Raw genomic sequence first — 21,508 nt, 5'->3', positions numbered from 1 at the left:
TATATAAATGTTTGTATAACAGACTGACTTGATTTATAAGCTTTCATTTAAAGCACACACACACACACAAAAAGTCACATCACAGGCTGGATGTGGGGAAAAGACTACGTTGCCCGCTAAACCCGTGCACCTTGCTATGGCAGGAGACGCCGGCCTATTGACAGTCTAGGAAAGTAGCGCTTGCTGCGGCCCACGTCTACGGGGGTGGGACTTCCTGTGTTTTGTGGGTTACGTCATTTATCTGCGGCGCTGGGGTTCCTCCCACTATAGTGAAGCGGGTGTTGGGCTGGATCTGTTATTTTAGAGAGCAAGCAGGAAAGTACGGTGAGGACAAGTGACACTTTGGCGCCATTGTACAAGCCTGACCTCTCCCCGCCCTGTAACCAGAGTGTTTCCTGGGCGACCGCTGAGGCCTCCCACGATCCCAGACGCGGCGCCCTGGGCCTGAAAGCCTTTTACGCGGGGGAAACTGAGGCCCTGAGTGCGAATCATCCGCGGTCACCCAACTTAGGACAGGGCAGGGTGGGGTCGGCTGAGCACGGGGACCGGCCCCAGTAACGTTCCTGTCCAGGTCTTACGCTGCGACAGGGTCACACGATGGCGACAGAGCTGAGGGACCGGGTGCAGGTCAGTGGAGGATGTTTTTGGAATTGCTGGTTCTCGCTAGGTTGGAGAGGGCTCCTGGGCGAGCTGGAAGGGGAGAAAGTTTCTGGGTCTTTCTTTACAGCTGTTTGTTCAGGGCAAGTGGTGCTGGCTGGCTGATTCCTTACTATCTGAAGGCCCAGAACAGTGTCGGGCCCCTGACAGCTGCTCAGTCAGTGATGGAAAGATGAATGATGCTCCTTCCAATGGAACCCATGGCACTTACCAATCCAGCCCTCCATCATGAATCCAGGTCTGCCCTGGCCGACCACCTCCGCCTTGATCCCTACCATTTTTCCCTGGTTCACTGCTCACCAGATCTACCAACTTCTCTGTACTAGGTTGTCTTCAGTATCCCAGCCTTTGCTCTTGCAGTTCTCTCTGCCTCAGACGTTATCCCCACATCGTTACAGGGCCTCCCTTGGCATCTTTCTGACTGATGCTCCGATGTCACCTCTTTAAAGAGACCGTTCCTAGAAGTTAGGAGTTCCTGGGTGGTACAAGTGATTTGTGCTTGTGTACTAACCTACTAACCTAAAAGCTGGTGGTGAGAACCCACCCAGCATCACCGTGAACAAAGCAGTGAGAACCAGTGAGGCTCAGTTGTCACCACTTTTACCTTGATTGGTGTTATTGTTGTTGTCATCATCATCATCTTCATTCTGTGATATCTCACAATGCTTACTGTCCTATTCTCTCATGACTCCCCACATAGGAAGCTTTTTATCTCCTGTACTATTGTATTTTCTCTAAAGCAGCATCCCACAACCAAGCTAGGCCCTCAGGAAGTGCTTGGAGATTTGGGCCTTGAGTCTCTACGAAATGATGATTGACAGACAGACAGGCTTTCCTCCTATCTAGGAGGCTCGAGACCAACACTGCTGCCTCTCTTACTTGCCAGGTGTCTTTGACCTTCGAGGATGTGGCCGTGACCTTCACGCAGGACGAATGGGGGCAGCTGGACCTGGCCCAGAAGACCCTATACTGGGAGGTGATGCTGGAGACCTGCAGTCTTTTTGTCTCACTAGGTAAGGCCTCACGTGTACACCATGCAGACAACCCATAGAAAAAAGAACCCTTTTGCCCTCTTGACCCAGGATTGGCTGGTCTCCTTGCACCCCACTGAGGGATTATTGGGGAAGAAACATGTTGCTGTTGTTGTTAGGTGCCACTGAGTTGGTTCTGACTCATAGCGGTCCTGTGTACAACAGAATGAAATGCTGCCAGGTCCGGCACCATCCTCACAATAGTTGCTGTGCTTGAGCCCACTGTTGCAGCCACTGTGTCAGTCCATCTCGTTCAGAGTCTTCCTCTTTTTTGCTGACCTTCTACTTTACCAAGCATCATGTCCTTCTCCAGGGATTGGCCCCTTCTGATAACATGTCCAAAGTACCTGAGATGAAGACTCACCTCCTTGCTTCCAAGGAGCGTTCCGGCTGTATTTCTTGCTCGACAGATTTGTTTGTTCTTCTGGCAGTCCGTGGTATATTCAGTATTCTTCACCAACACCTTAATTCAAAGGCATCAATTCTTCTTCAGTCTTCCTTATTCATTTTCCAGCTTTTGTGTGCATATGAGGCAACTGAAAAAACCATGGCTTAGGTCAGACACACCTTAGTTCTCGAAGTGATGTCTTTGCTTTTCAACACTTTAAAGAAGTGTTTTGCAGCAGATTTGCCCGATGCAGTATGTTGTTTGATTTCTTGACTCCTGCTTCCATGGGTGTTAATTATGGATCCAAGTAAAATGAAATCCTTGACAGCTTCAATGTTTTCTCTGTTTGTTATGATGTTTATTATTGGTCCAGTTGTGAGGGTTTTTGTTTGCTTTATGTTGAGGTGTAATCCATACTGAAGGCTGTAGTCTTTGATCTTCATCAGTAAGTGCTTCAAGTCCTATTTACTTTCTACAAGCAAGTTGTGTCATGTGCCTATCTTCTTCCAGTCCTGATGCTGCATTCTTCTTCCTATAGTCCAAGCTTCTTGGATTTTTTGCTCAGCATACAGATTGAATAAGTATGATGAAAGGACACAACTCTGATACACTCCTTTTCTGACTTTAAACCATGCAGCATCCCCTTGTTCCGTTCAAACAACTGCCTCTTGGTCTATGTACAGTTTCATGGGCACAATTAAGTATTCTGGAATTCCCATTCTTTGCAATGATACCCATAACTTCTCATGATCCACGCAGTCGAATGCCTTTGTGCAGTCAGTAAAACACAGGTAAACATCTTTCTGGTATTCTCCTTTTAGCTAAGATCCATCTGACATCAGCAATGATATCCCTTGTTCCACATCCTCTTCTGAATCTGGCTTGAACTTCTAGTAGTTCTCTGTCGATGTACTGCTGCAACCACTTTTGAATGATCTTCAGCAAAAGTTTACTTGTGTGTGATATTAATGATATTGTTCAGTAATTTCCACGTTTTGTTGGATCACCTTCCTTTGGAATGAATACATACTCCCTTAAAGTGGCTCACTGAATGTGTTGGAAGGAAATGGGGATGTCTCACGAAACCCCAGGGCAAGATTTCCAGCCGGGCCCCATGAAGAAGCAATCTAGAAACTGAGAGGAAGTACGAACATCATGTCCTGGCATCTGAGTCCCTTGTCTTGTCTGCTGTGTGTCTGTTCCTGTCACTTTCTTTTCAAATTGGCTTTTTTTGTCTTAGTGAGTTTGTGCAGGAATTGGTCACCTCATTCCTCAATTTCTGAGACCCCCAGAGTCTTCAGTTCTACTTTTCTCAGCATGTTTTCTATTTTTCTGCTGCTGTTCTCTGTGAGGCAGAAAATGGCCACCCGTGTCTACACTTCTCTTGACGTTTCACTCCCGTGCCCAGCACAGCCTGGCCTCAATCTTAGCTCTTTATTCCACATTCCAGATAGGGATTTGATTATGACTGAGCACATTGGCTCAAATGGTCCCACAGTCCAGTTAGTGAATCCATGGGTGATAGGTTGTTTTCCAAGATAAGTGTGAGTCAGGCAGGGACTCTGGGAGGTGTTTGCCATCAGTGCCACTCAGTGTTGTGCTAAGCTATGTTATCTTTGTCTGTGAGGCCTCTTTATTCCCTGGGGCCTTTGTGTCATGCCTAACTCAGACTATTGATGATCTGGATGCAGTTAGCAAGTTGAGGAGACCAGTGCTTTCTACCCTGCCTGAGGTCCAAAATCACCTTGGGAGTTTTAAAATGTATTCATGCCCCTGACTCAGTCCTCAGAGATTGTTTTAGTTGTTTGTGAATGGGAATCAGACAGCCAAAGGTAGTTCTGACAGGCAGATTGAAGCCCACTGACTTGGATTAATTAGACAGCACCTTCTGGAAGGAGGGGACATTTCCCTGGGTCATGTGGCTGTGTCGGAACAGTGTTGGGATTCCATAGGCTGGAGGTCAGAGGGAATAATGCTGCCTGAACAGCCAGCACTGCTGTCCACGGTCTTTGGGGCCTCAGGATGGTGTTTGTATCCTGGGTTTGCTGGTCACAGGTCAGAGTTTGGCTTGCTTGGATGAGAGCAGCCTCATTCCGAGGTCTCATTCTCATCCCGAAGTCCCAGATGAGACTAAGAGGTTTTATGTCTTTTCAGAAAAATCCCTGTGTCCTCTTCCTTTTCCATGAGCAGGGTGTCCTGTGCCCAAACCAGTGCTGATCTATGACTTGGAACTCAGGCAGGAGCTATGGGCTGTGAAGAAGGACCTCTGACTAAGCACCATTCCAGGCAGATGACCTAGAGCCGGGCTGTTGGAGGGCCCTGTGGTCTGCAGACCTCGAGGAGACCACTGGGCTTGTATCCCCTCAGGAAACTTCATGTCGTTACCTCTGTAGGGATGTGGGAACCGTGAAGCCCTTTGCAAGCATTTTCTCATTTAACCCTCATGAGTCTATGAGGCAGGAACTGAAGAGTTTCTCAGTTTGTCAGATGAGAAAATTGAGACTTAGAGGAGGCAAATGGTTTGTCCAAGAACATCTGAGGCTCCAGATGAGGTGTTTTGGCTCCAGAGCCTACACGCTTAACCTCTGTACTATATGAGCTTATGCAGCACAGCCCAAACTTATCAGACTTTATCATGCATCTGCTTTCAGCATTTGAGCCTCTAGGTTTGTTTTTCCCTGTTCTCTCTGGAACTTTTTTTTTCTTCTTACTTGGATTGCCACATTAATGTTAGCTTCATCAGGTATCTCGCAGCCAGTTCTTTTTACTCTTAAATACTCTAAGTTTACTCTACACATACTTATACATTCAACTTACATGATTCCACATTAGCTCCCAGTTGTATATTATTTGACTGTCCCATAACGAAAAGTGGTAACTAACACGTATTGCTTCCTTATTTGGTGCCTAGTATCATACTGAGCATGGCATGGGCACTGTTCAACGTCATCTTCATATCAGTCTTGTAGGGCAGGCTCTGTTTTTATCCCAATTTTTGGGGGCGAACATGGAGGTGTAGGGAATTTGAGTAGCGTACAGTGTACTACTAAACTAATATTGAGTTCTGTTGGGACTTGAGCGTAGGGTTTTTGTGGTTGGAGACCAAGATCTTAATCATAATATTCGAGTAGCCTCTAACCCTTTCTTTTGTGGACCTCAGGTATACAGATTTAGATTAATCATAAACCTTGGTTAATGACACATTCTCATCATTGGTTCATGAATGACCCTAAATTAATTTATTTTTGTTCATTTATTTTTTTTAATAATTTTTATTGTGCTTTAAGTGAACGTTTACAAATCAAGTCAGTCTCTCACACAAAAACTTATATACAGCTTGCTGCATACTCCCAGTTGCTCTCCCCCTAATGAGACAGCACACTACCTCCCTCCACTCTTTCTTCTCGTGTCCGTTTCGCCAGCTTCTAACCCCTTTTACCCCCTCATCTCCCCTCCAGGCAGGAGATGCCAACATAGTCTCAAGTGTCCACCTGATCCAAGAAGCTTGTTCCTCACCAGCATCCCTCTCCAACCCATTGTCCACTCCAGTCCATGTCTGAAGAGTTGGCTTCGGAAATGGTTCCTGTCCTGGGCCAACAGAAGGTCTGGGGGCAATGACCACTGGGGTCCTTCTATTCTCAGTCAGACCATTAACTCTGGTCTTCTATGAGAATTTGGGGTCTGCATCCCACCGGTTTCCTGCTCCCTCAGGGGTTCTCTGTTGTGTTCTGTCAGGGCAGTCATTGATTGTATCCAGGCACCACCTAGTTCTTCTGGTCTCAGGCTGATGTAGTCTGTGGTTTATGTGGCCCTTCCTGTCTTTTGGGCTCATAATTACCTTGTGTCCTTGGTGTTCTTCATTCTCCTCTGATCCAGGTGTGTTGAGACTCATTGATGCATCTTAGATGGCTGCTTGCTAGCATTTAAGACCCCAGCCACCACTCTTCAAAGTGGGATGCAGAATGTTTTCTTAATAGATTTTATTATGCCAATTGACTTAGATGTCCCCTGAAACCATGGTCCCCAAACCCCTGCCCCTGCTATGCTGGCCTTCAAAGCGTTCAGTTTATTCAGGAAACTGCTTTGCTCTTGGTTTAGTCCAGTTGTGCTGACCTCCCCTGTATTGTGTGTTGTCTTTCCCTTCACCTAAAGTAGTTCTTATCTACTATCTAATTAGTGAATATCCCTCTCCCCCCGCCCCATAACTACAAAAGAATGTTTTCTTCTCAGTTTAAACTATTTCTTGAGTTCTCATATTAGTGGTCTTATACGATATTTGTCCTTTTGCAACTGACTAATTTCACTCAGCATAATGCCTTCCAGGTTCTTCCATGTTATGAAATGTTTCACAGATTCCTCACTGTTCTTTATTGATGCGTAGTATTCCATGGTGTGAATATACCATAATTCCTTTATCCATTCATCCGTTGTTGGGCACCTTGGTTGCTTCCATCTTTTTACTGTTGTAAACAGTGCTGCAACGAACATGGGTGTCCATATATCTGTTCGTGTTAAGGCTCTTGTTTCTCTAGGATATATTCTAAGGAGTGGGATAGCTGGATCGTATGGTAGTTCTATTTCTAGCTTTTTAAGGAAGTGCCAAATCGATTTCCAAAGTGGTTGTACCATTTGACATTCCCACCGGCAGTGTAGAAGTGTTCTAGTCTCTCCACAGCCTCTCCAACATTTATTATTTTGTGTTTTTTGGATTAATGCCAGCCTTGTTGGAGTGAGATGAAATCTCATTGTAGTTTTGATTTGCATTTCTCTAATGGCTAATGATCGTGAACATTTCCTCATATATCTGTTAGCTACCTGAATGTCTTCAGTGAATTGTCTATTCATATCTTTTGCCCATTTTTTAATTGGATTATTTGTCTTTTTGTAGTTGAGTTTTCACCGTGTCATGTAGATTTAAGAGATCAGGCGCTGATCGGAAATGTCATAGCTAAACACTTTTCCCGGTCTGTAGGTAGTCTTTTTACTCTTTTGGTGAAGTCTTTGGATGAGCATAGTTGTTTGATTTTTAGGAGCTCCTAGTTATCTAGTTTTTCTTCTGCATTCTTAATAACGTTTTGTATACTGGTTATGTCATGTATTAGGGCTCCTAACGTTGTCCCTATTTTTCCTTCCATGATCTTTATCGTTTTAGATTTTATATTTAGGTCTTTGATCCATTTTGAGCTCGTTTTTATGCATGGAGTGAGGTTTGGGTCTTGTTTCATTTTTTTGCAGATGGATATTCAGTCATGCCAGCACCTATGGTTAAAAAGACTGTCTTTTCCCCATTTAACTGTTTTGGGGCCTTTGTCAAATATCAACTGCTCATATGTGGATGGATTTATGTCTGGATTCTCAATTCTGTTCCATTGGTCTATGTATCTTCTTTTTTTTTTTTTTCCATAATATATTCAATAACACCACCCATCCCATCCCCAGAATGAGAACGTTAACACATACTCGACTTACCTCTGTCTATGTGCTTCTTCTCTTCCCTATCCCTGCATCTCCTCCACAAAAATAACATTTGCCTGAATTATCCATTTATTATTCCATTCCTTATTATTCCCAGCCTTTTCGGTGGGAAAGATTTTACATATAAATTCTATTTCTTTAGTAGACATTGGGATCTTCAGATTTTCTCTTTCTTCTTGTATCAAGTTCTCCATTTATATAGCTCTTCTTTAATGTCTTCAAGAAAAGGATTGTAATTTTCTCCATCAGATTGTGTCTCTTTGACCAGTCTTTTCACCTGGCCATTCCTCAGGCATACCAGACTCAATATGTCCACGCAGAACTCATGTTCTGCCTTACAAGCCATGTCCTGGGAGTAGCCACGGCCATCCGTACCATCACCCCTGTTAGAACCTTGGGAACTGGCCTCCACTCTTCCCTACCTGTCTCTGCTTTCTCAGCAATACCCTTCTCTCCTGCCCAGCCATGCCCTGGGTTCTCTGAAGACTACCTTTGTAGTTTCTGTCTCCTAAGGCTACAGCCATCTTCCCACTCTCTCTGTGTATCAACTCCTACACCTCTGTTAGAACTCACTGCATATAGTCTCCTGTGGGCAATCTCCCTTGATCCCTTTTTGTCTCCTCTTTGGGCTGCATTAGGTACCCCTTCATAATGCTGTTGTAGCACCATGAGATGTTCTCACTTACAGCAAACTCACCACACACAGTGTCATTACTACTGTGTCCACCCATGTCGTGTCTGGAATTGAAAATTCAAACCTGGGTTTCAGAGATGTCAAAACTCTGCAGGCACAGAGGCAGTATTTCCACACGCTCTGCAAGAAAAGAAGACCTGGTGATCTGCTCCTGTAGATTTACACCCTATGAAACTCTATGGGGCAGTTCTACTCTGTTCTGTAGGTCACTATGAGTGAGAATCTACCCGATGGCATACAACACTAACATGTTAGCATTGGAGTCTTGGGTGGCACAAATGGTTACGTATTCTAGCTGAAAAGTTGTCAGTTCTAAGCCACCCAGAGGCGCCCTGGGAGATAGTCCTGACAATCTGCTTCCAAAAGATCACAGCATTGAAAACCCCTTGAAGCAACTCTTTTCTTCCTATGTAGGTTGCCATGAGTTGGAATATATTCAACAGCAACTAGTAACAACAACATCTTAGCATCACGAATGCTAATCACTAATTACTAATTTTTCGCATTGCCTTCTCTTCAGGTGACTGTGAACAGCTGCAGACAACAGAGCCTATTACTTGTCACCTGGCCTTGTCTGAGGAAGACTCACTGCAGGAACAGTTGTCACAGGGAGCCTCAAGGAAATCCAGGATGGAGCGAGCCATGGATCAGGAGGGATCATCGAATATTCAGGAAGGGCACTTGAGGCCAAAGATAGATGCTCAGAAGGAAATGCTCCCTGGGAACATAAGCCCTGAACGTGATGGCGTGTGGACAGATGAAAGTGTCCCTTCCAAGATTGTACAGGAGCGAGTCTCTCCAGGAGATCATCTCCTTAAATATGACGCAGGTGGACCAGGTAAAGATCCTTCAGTTCACAAAGAGAAAAATTCCTATAAATGCAAGGAATGCGGGAAAGTGTTTAACAAGAACTGCCTCCTTGTTCAACATGAGTGGATTCACTCTAGCGTGAAGCTCTACGAGTGTACAGAGTATGGGACAACCTTTGGCAAGAGTACACACCTCCTTCATCACCTTAAGGTCCAAACAGGAAAAAAGTCCTATGAGCATATTGACTGTGGAAATGCCTTGAACCACAGGTCACACCTTGCACAGGAACTGCAATTTCACACTGGTGTGAAGCATTATGAGTGCATTAAGTGTGGCAAGGCCTTCAGCCGCAGATCACAACTTACTCGACACCACCGGATTCACACTGGGGAGAAGCCCTATAATTGCACAGAATGTGAGAAGGCCTTCAAACGCAGGTCACACCTTGCACAGCACCAGCGGATTCATACTGGGGAAAAGCCCTATGAGTGCAGTGAGTGTGGGAAGGCCTTCAACAACAGGTCACACCTTGCACAACACGAACGGATTCACACTGGGGAGAAGCCCTATGAGTGCACAGTGTGTGGAAAGGCCTTCAACAACAGGTCACACCTTGCACAGCACCAACGGATTCACACTGAGGAGAAACCCTACAAGTGCAGTGAATGTGGGAAGGCCTTCAACCAAAGGGCACATCTTACACAGCACCAGCGGATTCACACGGGGGAGAAGCCCTATGAGTGCACAAAGTGCGGGAAGGCCTTCAGCCTCAGGTCGCACCTTGCACAGCATCAGCGGATTCACACTGGGGAGAAGCCCTATGATTGTAGTGAGTGTGGGAAGGCCTTCAAAAACAGGTCACACCTTGTACAGCACCAGCGGATTCACACTGAGGAGAAACCGTACGAGTGTAGTGAGTGTGGGAAAGCCTTCAACCAAAGAGCACACCTTACACAGCACCTGCGGATTCACACTGGGGAGAAGCCCTATGAGTGCAGTGAATGCGGAAGGGCCTTTACCCACCGCTCCACTTTTGTCTTGCATAAGAAGAGCCACACAGGAGAAAAACCTTTTGCGTGCAAAGAGCGTGGGAAAGCATTTTGTGATCAGCCAGGCTTAATCCGACGCTCCATCACCCACTCATGAGAGAAGCCCCATGAGTGTGTTGAGTGTGGGAAAGCTTTTAGCCAAAACACCAACCTTGTTTGACACACCATTATTCACACTGGAGAGAAACCCTATAAGTGCGGTGAATATGGGAAGGCCTTCAACCATAGGTCAAGTACCAAAGGCAAAGCCACATCAGTGTGACAGATGTGGAAGACTTTTCACAAGTGGGCAAACCTCAGTCAACATCTAAGGACCTCTACCGGGGACAGACGCTTTAAATGTAACTACTGAGGAAAATCTTTGACCAGAGGAAGCATCTTACTCAACATCTGACATTCATGCCAAAGGGAAAGGTCACAAGTGAAAAGGCATTCTGCCATAAATCATTACTTCTCATCTAACAGTCATATTAGACATTGACCTGCCTAGTCTCTGATTCTACCTTTGAGAATTCATCCAGGAGGGGGACCCAGTAATCATTGTTCATTTAGGAAAAGCTTCAGCCACATCTGTCTGAGTTTACTCTGCATTGTTATCTCAGGAATAGTTAAGCAAATAATGAGGAGACAGAGGAGACGTAGAAAAGATAAGTTTTTTCAGAATTCCCTGCCAAGCTTATTACAGTTTGTCATTGAGTTCTAATTTGAGGGTAAGGGAGTATTGTTTCTGCAGTAAAAAGTCCTCAAAAAATAGAAGAAAACCCATTGCCGTCGAGTTGATTCTGACTCATGGTGACCTTATAGGACAGAGTAGAAGTGCCCCATAGGGTTTCCAAGGTGTGGCTGGTTAGCAGCTAAGCTCTTAACTGCTGAGCCACCAGGGCTCCAAAAGGTCCTCAGCCTCATTATAAGTTCACTGGTATCCAGTGCCAGTGGAGTTTATCAGTTGAGGGCAGATCTGCAACAATTTCTTGAAAGCTTTCTTTGTTCCACAACATTTACTACCCTTGAGGTATATAAAACTTTAGGAGAAATATGAAGGCTTAAATAATGAAGTAGTTTATATTTAAGGAGGTAGCAAGGCACATACAAATAGAAATATTTTATTGCACCAGTTCAGACTGTTGAACCCTTTGATTTAAAAAAAAAAAATCATTTCTTCATGTAGTTTCAATTGCCCAACATTTGCTTTTTTTTAATCCCTATTTCTTTTTTTCTTTTTGCTTCTGTGGCATGTGGATGATAGTGGAACTTGTGACTTTCCTAGGTGAGTCCTCTTCTTTACTCTCACTAGGGCTCCTCAGCTTTTTTAATCTTCTATAGAGAAATTTCTCTAAGTCTACCTCGACAGTTTTCTAGGGTTGAATTACAGCTGAAACAAAATAAAACACATAGTTAAAGGATCACGATAAACTAAGAAAAATATGGAGGAGGAATCATATTTTTCATCTTGTGTGAAGACTTGCTTTCAAAGTAAAGCAACTGAAATTTTAACAGGTAAACCAGGATGTGTACATGCAAGTACATGGGGGTATTACAACTGTCACCATGGCTTTAGTTGCCCGATGATGTCTGTGGTCATGACATTTTTGAAATTCCTCCATTTGATAACATGTTCAAAGACCCAATATTGAAAAAGGTCTGGTTCATAGGTACCACGGGATAGGACATCAATAGCTAATGAGCAAAACTACCCAGCATCTCAACCATGTGTCTTTGGTTTTGTGCCTGAAAGAGGAAGGGAAGTGGAAATACCAACCAAGAAGGGATGAAAAAGCAATTGTGGGAGTGGCAAGCTATTGTCTTGAGCTGGGCTGGGCCCTTGGGAAGGGAAAGGTGGCAGAGGGAGGGCAGAGTGAAGTGGAAGGTGGACACTCAGGATCCCTGACTCTCCCTTCCCCTGCTTCCAGAAAAGGGGCTCTCTTCTTCCTTTCCTGTCAGCTGGTTCTTAAGAATTGATGACTTTGAAGTTTGCTGTCTGCTGAGCAAGAGGAAACTTGGCAGTGTACATCCATCTCAGCCCAAGGAAAATCCTTTATCATGGCCCTGAAAGTTTCAAGTCCCAGAGCAAGAAGGAAGGACTGGGAAAAGGCAACAGGGTTAGCATTGGGTGGGAGCTTTATGTTGTGTAATTGGAGTGGACTGCAGAGAAAAGTCTTCAAGGTGGAAGCAATGGGACAGTTTGGGGGGAAAATCTAGGTTCAGATTAGGAGAGAAAGGAAAAAGGAAATGTAAAGGCTCTCTGCCAGAGACTGTTTTTTCTATGGATGGGTCTAGATTTTAATTTCTCTGCACAGCTGGTGCTGCAATCCTTACTTCTCCAGCTAGGACTTGAAACCTTTTGGGCCATTCAGCCAGAAAGATAAAATCCCTGACATCCAGAGATGATTTATAAGACTTTCCATAATATACCTCTGGGATGATTGGTAGAACTAACATGACTGTTGGTTTCTTTTCCCAGCCAGTTAAGTTTGGGGTTGTCCAGGGTTGACCCTCTGTCGAGTCCATTCTTCATCTACACTCATTTCTTCGATGATCTCACTCATTATGATCACTTGAAACAAGAGTGTATGCCAACAACTCCTAAATTATACCTCCAAGACAGAGCTCTCTCCCAGTGTTCCTATGTGGGATTACCTGTTTGATCCAGCTACTTTGGGTCTAATAGACATTTCACACGGACCACGCCTGAAATTAGAGTCCTGGGTTACCCTCCAAGCTGGTCCCACTTGCAGCCTCCTCGCCTAAAAATATAGAGAATGACAAATCCACTTTTCTGCTGCTCCCGTCAACAGCGCATGCACCGTTCAAATGTGACACCCGGCCAAGTGCCACAGAAGGGGGGCGGAGGGGTTGTGCGAAGAAAACGGGTCTGCACCGGACTTCTGGAGTCCTACTTTCATCGGATACTTATGACAGGGCCCGGAGAGAAGTGAACGCCGGTGGGAAGTCAGACCTAGACAAGGTCCGGATTCCTCGACTTTGCGCTTGTCGGGGCACACGGCAGATGCCCTCCTGAGAGCCTCGGTTTCCGACATACTTCCAAGGAAGGATTCACACTCGCCCATTTTTTCCCCCAGCTGTGCTCACCGTCCATAGGTGGGTCTGAGGCGGGGCACTGGGCTTCCTCTACTTTTATGTGCAGAAGACACACTTGGAAAAGAGATCACAGGCTGAAGCGGGGGGAGTTGGTGGGGAGAAAGACTACGTTTCCCGCAAGGTCGTGCATCTCGCGGCTGGGGCAGGCGCTGGGCCAATGACAGTCTAGGATGGAAGTGTTTACTGCGGCCCACGTCGGCGGGGGCGGGACTTCCTGCGTTTGCGATTTACGTCACTTATCTGCAGCTGTTATGTTGCTCCGGCTGTGGTGATTTGAGTGTCGGGTCTGTTACTTTAGGGATGGAGTAGTAAAGGACGGGGAGGAGGACAGGACACACTTCCGCCCATTGTACAAGCTTGACTTTCCCTAGCCCTGTAACGAGAGTGCTTCCTGGGCGCCCGCCGGGGCTCCACGCGATCCCCGAAGCGGCGCCGGGCCTGGACGCCTTTTACATGGGGGTTTCTGAGGCCCGGGGTGCGAGTCATCCGAGATCACCCCGCTCAGAATAGGGCAGGGGTGGGATCGGCTGAGCACTGGGGCCTGACCCGATAACCCTCCTGTCTAGGCCTTGCTCTGCCACAGGGTCCCGCGATGGCGGTGGAGCTGAGGGACCGGGAGCAGGTGAGTGGAGGATGTTTTTGGAATTGCTATTTCTCCGCTAGGTCAGAGTGGGCTCCTGGGCCGGCTGGAAGGCTAGAAAAGGTCGCTGGGATTTCTCTCTGCAGCTGTTTGTTAATGGCAAGTCGCTCTGACTGGCTCCTTACTATCCGAAGTCCTAGAACAGTGTCAGGCCTCTGACAGCTGCTCAGTCAGTGGTGGAAAGATGAATGATGCACCTTCCAAGGGTACCCGCGACGCTTATAATGAATCCAGTCCTCCATCATGAACCCCCTACCGGATCCGCTCTGGCCTACCACGTCCAACCTTGACCCCTTCCAGTTTTCCCTGGTTCACTGCTCACCAGACCCACCAACCTGACCGCAGTAGGTTCTCTTCTACTTCAGCCTTTGCCATTCCAGTTCCCTCCGCCTCACACATTGTCCTCAGATCTTTTGAAGACCTCACCTCGAATCCTTCTGGCAGCTGCTCAGATATCACCTCTTTAGAGAGACCTTTTCTAGAAGTTTGGAGTTCCTGGGTGGTACAAATAGTTTGTGTCATCTCCTAAAGGCAGGCATTGAGAACCCACCCAGCAGTACAGTGAACAAAGCAGTGAGAACCAGTGAGGCTCAGTTGCCACCACTTTTACTGTGATTGTTATTATATTATTGTTTTTTCTGTTATCACTCTCATCCTGGGATTTCTTACAGTGCTTACTGTTCTGTTCCCTAATGACTCCCCAAATAGGAAGCTTTTCTGTTCTACACCGATGTGTTCTTTCAAAAGGAGCATCCCAGCACAGAACTAGGCCCTCAGGAATTGGTGGGTGATTTGGGCCTTGAGTCTCTCTACACCTTAATCATTGACACATAGACAGGCTCTCGTCCCATCCAACAGGCTCAAGATCATCACTGCTGCCTCCTTTTGACTTGCCAGGTGACTATGACCTTTGAGGATGTGGTCGTGACCTTCACACCAGAGGAGTGGGGTCAGCTGGACCTGGCCCAGAGGACCCTGTACCGGGAGGTGATGCTGGAGACCTGCAGGCTTTTTGTTTCACTGGGTAAGGCCTCATCTTTTCACCATGCAGGCAACCCACAGATAGGGAACCCCCTCTGCCACCTTTCTCCAGGCCTGGCTGATCTTCTTATACCCCATTGAGGGATTAATGTGGAAGAAACTCACTTTCCCTAAAATGGCTCACAGGATGTGTTGGAAGGAAATGGGAGTGTCTTGCAGAATCCCAGGCAGGATTTCCAGCCAGGTCCCATGAAGGAACAGTGTAGAAAATGAGAGAAAGTATGAATATCATGTCCTGGCTTCTGAGTCCCTTGTCTTGTCTTCTCTCTATGGGTCTGTTTCTGTCACTGTCTTTCACATTGGCTTTTTCCATCTTAGGGAGTTTATGACAGGAATTGGCCACCTCATTCCTCGCTGTCTGAGGCCCCCAGAGTCCTTGGTTCTACCTTTGTCTACATGTTTGTATTGTTTCTCAGTCTTTTTCTTCACCTGGCCACTGGGAGGACATTCTTGATACAGGAAATGACCACTCATGGACGTACTTCCCTTGATATTTCACTCCCATGCCCAGCACAGATCAGCCTCAATGTTAGGTCTTTATTTTACATTCCAGATAGGGATTTAACAGACCAACCTCAGTTGGGTGGAGTATTTCCGCAGTCCAGTTAACAAGGCCATGGGTGATAGGATGTTCTCCCTAACAGGAATGAGTCAGGCAGGGCCCCCAGGATGCATTCACTATCAGTGCCACTCATTGTTTATGTAAAGAACATGATCTTGGTTTGAGACATCTTTATTTCCTGGGGCCTTCATGTCTTGCCTACGTCAGATAACTAATGTTGGGGATGCAGTTTGCAGATTGAGGAGGAGACCATTGCCTTCTATCCTCCCTGAGGTCAGAAATCACCCGGGGGCATTTAAAAACCTGCTCATGTCCCAGCCTCACTCCTCAGATACTCTGTTTTAGTTGTTATGTGAATGGGAACCAGACAGAGGAAGGTGGTTCTGATGTACAGGCAGATTTAATACCCACTGCCTTGGATTAATTAGACAGCACCTTCTGGAAGGAGGGGCCATTTCCCTGGGTCCTTCGGCTGTCTGAACAGTGTTGAGATTCGATAGGCTGGAGGTCAGAGGGAATGGTGCTGCCTGAACAGCCAGCATTACTGTCCACAGTCTTTGAGGCTTCAGGAGGGTGTTGGTATCTTGGGTTTCCAGGTCACAGGTCAGTGTTTTGTTTGCTTGGATGGGAGCAGCCTCATTCTGAGGTCTCATTCCCATCCTGAAGTCCCAGACTAGACTGAGAGGTTTCATTTCTTCTCACAAAAATCCCTGTGTCCTCTTCCTTCTTGAACAGGGTGTCCTGTGCCCAAACCAGAGCTGATCTGTGAGCTGGAGCATGGGCAAGAGCTATGGGCTGTGAAGAAAGACCTCTCCCTAAGCACCATTCCAGGTGGGTGGCCCAGAACTGGGCAAGTGGGGGTCTCTGCAGACCTCAAGGATACTAGTGATACTAGATCCCCTTGGGAATCTTCTTGTCGTTACCTCTCTGGGAATGTGAGAGCCATGAAGCCGTTTGACCTGTGCTTTTTCTGTCCTCCCACACCATCAGACTCTTCACCCTTTTGGGAACGGGTGGCACGTTTGCAGTACAAACAGGCTCTAGGCTCCCTGCACATCAGACCACCTATCCCGCTTTTCTCTCCCTTGTCCCCTGGGACTAGGTCACAAGCTAGAAGGACTCTATCCTCCTTCATCAACTGCCTGTCAGCCTTTTTCTATCATCCAGTCATCCATAGCTGGGTCTACACAAATCAACTGTGCCCTGCCTGCTGGCTACTTGCCCCTGTGCATTTGTTAATCTTTATAATGGCTCACAGAAGCTGTTACCTGTACTTATAGTTAACTTATTTATTATAATGGTCTCAGGCAAGGTCTGGGAAAAGTCCTAGCATGAGGCTTCCATTGTTTCCAGGGATGTGCCATTCTGTCTCCCCTGCATGTTCTCAAACATCTGGTAGGCCCTGAAGAGAGACCTCCAAGACCCCAGATCCCCTAGTCGTGGGACCTCAGTGAATATGCATGATTGGGCCCTTAATGCATAGTCATGGTAGATACAGTCAATGAATATGCATAACAGCATCATACCTCCTTTCTTTCCAGAAGTTAGTTCAGCAGGTGTGGGGCATGTATAACCTCTACTTGCCTGGTTATTTCAGAAAGACAAAGAGCACCTTAATTGATCATGCTATCTGCAGAGGCCAGATAGAGAAGGCCAAATCTTTGTCCCACACTGCACTATCTTATGAATAGGAATGTGCCTGTTGCTCCACATTCTTGTCAGCATTTGGTAACGTCCCCCCCTTTACTCTTTGAGGCCCAGTGGTGAGGTTCCTCTATACCAAAGTATAGAAACCACTCTTGCTTAGGTCGCTGCTGTCATCCTAATTGACGAATACAGCAATGACAATGATCATGATGGGCCCTGAACACTCACACACTGCCAAGTGCTCTGCACAGTGCTAGTAAACATTTTCTCATTTAACCCTCATGACAGCCTGTGAGGATAGAACTAAGAGCGTCTCAGTTTGTGAGATGAGAAAATTAAGACTTAAGGAACTAAATAATTTGTCTAAGATCATCTGACTTGGTACAGGCAGATATGAATTGCAGTGTTTTAGCTTCGGAGTGTGCACACTTACCTTCTATACGACATGAGCTTATCACGCAGCCCAAACTTATCAGACTATCATGCTTGAGTTTTGTAGCATTTGGTCTTCTTGGTTTGTCTCTCCCTATTCTCCCTGGAACTTTGTTCTCTTCTTACACCGATTGCCATATCAACGTTAGCTTCATCAGGCATCTCACGGCCCAGTCTTTTACTCTTAATACACTTAAGGTTACTTCGAACGTGCTTATACCTTCAACTTATATCATTCCATATTAGCTCCCAGTTGTATATATTTGATTATCCCATAATAAAAAGTGATAACTAAGACATACTGCTTTCTTACTTGGTGCCTGGCACCATACTGAGCATTCCCTGAGCACTGTTCAACGTCATCCTCATAACAGTCCTGTAAAGCAAGCTCTGCTTTTATTCCTATTTTTTTAGAAGAGAAAATGGAGGCATAGGGAATTTGAGTGGCTTACAGTGTGCCACAAAACTAGTGTTGAGTTCTCTTGGGACTTGAGGCTAGGTTTTTTGTGGTCGGAGACCAAGATCATAACCATAATACTCAAGCGCCCTCAAATTTTTTCTTTTGTGGACCTCAGGTGTACAAATTTAGATTAATCATAAACTTTGGTTAATGACACACACTTATCATTGGTCTGTGAATGACCCTGATTTAATTAATTTTTTGTTTGCTTATTCATTTTTTTGAAAATAATACATTGAATAACATCATCCATCCAAAGAATGAAAATATTATGTATACTCAGCTTAACTTTATCTGTGTGCTTCTTCTCTTCCCTATCCCTGTGTCTCCTCTACAGAAATAACATTTGCCTGAATTACCAGCTTACTGTCCCATTCTTTTCTTGGTGGTAAAGGCTTTACGTATAAATTCAATTTCTTCAGTAGATATTGGGATCCTCAGATTTTCTGTTTCTTGTGTCACTTCTCCATTTATAAGTTGTTACTGTTAGGTGCCATTGGATTGGTTCTGACTCATTGACCTTACATGTAACAACAAAATACTGCCCGGTCCTGTGCCATCCTCACAATCGTTGGTATGCTTGAGCCCATTGTTGCAGCCACCGTGTCAGTCCATCTTGTTGAGGGTATTTCTCTTTTTCACTGAGCCTGTACTTTACCAAGCATGATGTCCTTCTCCAGGGACTGGTTCCTCCTGATAACATGTCCAAAGTATGTGGGAAGAAGTCTTACCATCTTTGCTTATGGCTCTTCTTCTTCCAAGACAGACTTGTTCATTCTTCAGGCAACGCCATAATTCAAAAGCATCAATTCTTCTTTGGCCTTTCTTGTTCATTGTCTAGCTTTCACATGCACGTGAGGCAATTGAAAATACTGTGGCATGGGTCAAGCACACCTTAGTCCTCAAGGTGACATCTTTGATTTTTAACACTTTAAAGAGGTCTTTTGCAACAGATTTGCCCAATACAGTGTGTCTTGACTGCTGCTTCCATGGGTGTTGATTGTTAACCCAAGTAAAATGAAATCCTTGACAACTTCAATTTTTTCAACATTTATCATAATGTTGCTTATGTGTTCAAGAAAAGGATTATAATTTTCTACGTCAGATTGTGTCTTTTTCGCTAATATTTTCACCTATCCATTCCTCAGGCATACCAGACTCAATATGTCCACCCAGATCCTATTCATTTCTGCCTTATAAGCCTTGCCCTGGGTGTGGCTATAGACATCACCATGTCATCCAAATCAGAACCCGTGAAATAAGCCTCCTCTCTGCCCTGCCTGTCTCTGCTTTGTCAATCTCCTCTCCTGCATGGCCTTTCCCTGGGTTCTCTGAAGACTGTGCCTTTGTATATTCTGCTTCTAAGGTTGCAGTGCCCTGCCCACTCTCTCTATCTGGCAATTCATCCCTCTCCATTAGGACACAGCTTGTGGGACACCTCTTCTGGGACAGCCCCTGATCTCTTCCTATCTCCCATTTGGGCTGCCTTAGGTTCCTCTTCCCTAGACTCTTGTAGCACCTTGAGCTGTCCTGGCTTAGAGCATGCTCACCACATATAGTGTCATCATTACTCTGTCTCCCTGTCCCCGGCCTTAACACTGAGCAAGGGACTCCACTCCAGACCCTGTGCCCCCTGCCCTAGACTCGTCCGCTGGATTTCCCTGTATAGATTTCAAAAAACTAAGAGCCAAAAAAGAAAGAAATGGCAAACCTGGGTTTCAGAGATGTCGAAACACAGCAGGCATAAAGAATTATTTCCATTTTAATGCTCTCACTGAAGAGATGATTTTATTTTTTCTATGTTAGCATTACTAATGCCGATCACTAATCACTAATTTTACATATTGCGTCCCCTTCAGGTGGTAGTGAAAAGCTTGCAACAACAGAGCCTATCATTTGTCACCCGGCCTTGTCTGAAGAAGTGTCACTCCAGGACCAAATGACACAGGGAGCCTCAAGGAACTCCTGGTTGGAGCAAGCCGTGGATCAAGTGGGGCCATCGAATATTGAGGAAGGTAACTTGAGGCCAAGGACAGACTCCCAGAAGGAAAGGCTCCCCAGGAACGTATGCCCTGAACATAATGGTAGGTGGACATATGAAAGTATCCGCTCAGGGGTTCTACAGAAGCAAGTCTCTCCAGGAGATGCTGTCCTTAAACTTGATGTAAGTGGACCAGGTAAAGATCTTTCAGCTCACAAAGACAAAAATCCTTATAAATGCAAGGAATGTGGGAAAGTGTTTAACAAGAACTGCCTTCTTACTCAACATGAGCGAATTCACTCTGGTGTGAAGCCCTATGAGTGCAGAGAGTGTGGGAAAACTTTTAGCAAGAGCACACACCTCCTTCAGCACCATGTTATTCACACTGGGGACAAGCCCTACGAGTGCACAGAGTGTGGGAAGGCATTCAACCGCAGGTCACACCTTACTCGGCACCAGCGGATTCACACTGGGGAGAAGCCCTATGAGTGCAGTGAGTGTGGGAAGACCTTCACCCACCGCTCCACTTTTGTCTTGCACAAGAGGAGCCACACTGGAGAAAAGCCCTTTGTGTGTGAAGAATGTGGGAAAGCCTTTCGTGATCGGCCAGGCTTTATTCGACACTACATTATCCACACGGGAGAGAAGCCCTATGAGTGCATTGAGTGTGGGAAGGCATTCAACCGTAGATCATACCTCACGTGGCACCAGCAGATTCACACTGGAGTGAAACCCTTTGAATGCCATGAATGTGGGAAAGCTTTCTGCGAGAGTGCAGACCTAATTCAGCACTACATCATTCATACTGGGGAGAAGCCCTATAAGTGCATGGAGTGTGGCAAGGCCTTCAACCGTAGGTCACACCTCAAGCAGCACCAGCGGATTCACACTGGGGAGAAGCCCTATGAGTGCAGTGAATGTGGAAAGGCCTTCACCCACTACTCCACTTTTGTCTTGCATAAAAGAGCCCACACTGGGGAAAAACCTTTTGAGTGCAAAGAGTGTGGGAAAGCCTTCAGCGATAGGGCAGACCTCATTCGTCACTACAGCATCCACACTGGGGAGAAGCCCCATGAGTGCATTGAGTGTGGGAAGGCCTTCAACCGCAGGTCACACCTCACGAGGCATCAGCGTATTCACACAGGGGAGAAGCCGTATGAGTGCATCGAGTGCGGAAAAGCCTTTTGCCGGAGCACCAATCTCATTCGACATGCCATCATCCACACTGGGGAGAAGCCCTATGAATGCAGTGAATGTGGGAAGGCCTTCAGTCGCAGCTCATCCCTCACTCAGCACCAAAGGATTCATAATGGGAGAAGTCCTATCAGTGTAACAGACATGGACAGACCTTTCACAAGTGGGAAAACCTCAGTCAACATCCAAGGACTCCTTTTGGAGAAAGACTTTTTGAATTTAACCACTGAGAAAAATCTTTGGCCAAAGAAACCATCTTACTCAGCATCTGATCATTCATACCTAAGGGAAAGCCCACAAGAGCCATCCCCATGAGTAAACGTTCTGTGGCAGATCATTTGAAGAGAA

At 45.9% G+C, this 21,508-nt stretch overlaps 1 protein-coding gene across 1 annotated transcript; it reads left to right on the top strand.

Moving 5' to 3' along the window:
- Positions 1–238: 238 nt before the first annotated feature.
- LOC126085012 (zinc finger protein 543-like) lies at positions 239–21,484 on the top strand. The gene is given in 6 exon segments (XM_049899896.1): positions 239–627; positions 1,544–1,670; positions 8,766–10,142; positions 10,203–10,304; positions 10,919–10,920; positions 20,210–21,484. Coding segments are annotated over 6 exon segments (2,904 nt in total). The 5' UTR covers positions 239–597; the 3' UTR covers positions 21,476–21,484.
- Positions 21,485–21,508: the final 24 nt, after the last annotated feature.

This window comes from Elephas maximus, chromosome 11 (genome assembly GCF_024166365.1).
Source record: "Elephas maximus indicus isolate mEleMax1 chromosome 11, mEleMax1 primary haplotype, whole genome shotgun sequence".
Taxonomy (NCBI): Eukaryota; Metazoa; Chordata; class Mammalia; order Proboscidea; family Elephantidae; genus Elephas; species Elephas maximus.
The sequence above is the reverse complement of the archived record's forward strand: the minus strand, read 5'-3'. Positions and strand labels throughout refer to the sequence as shown.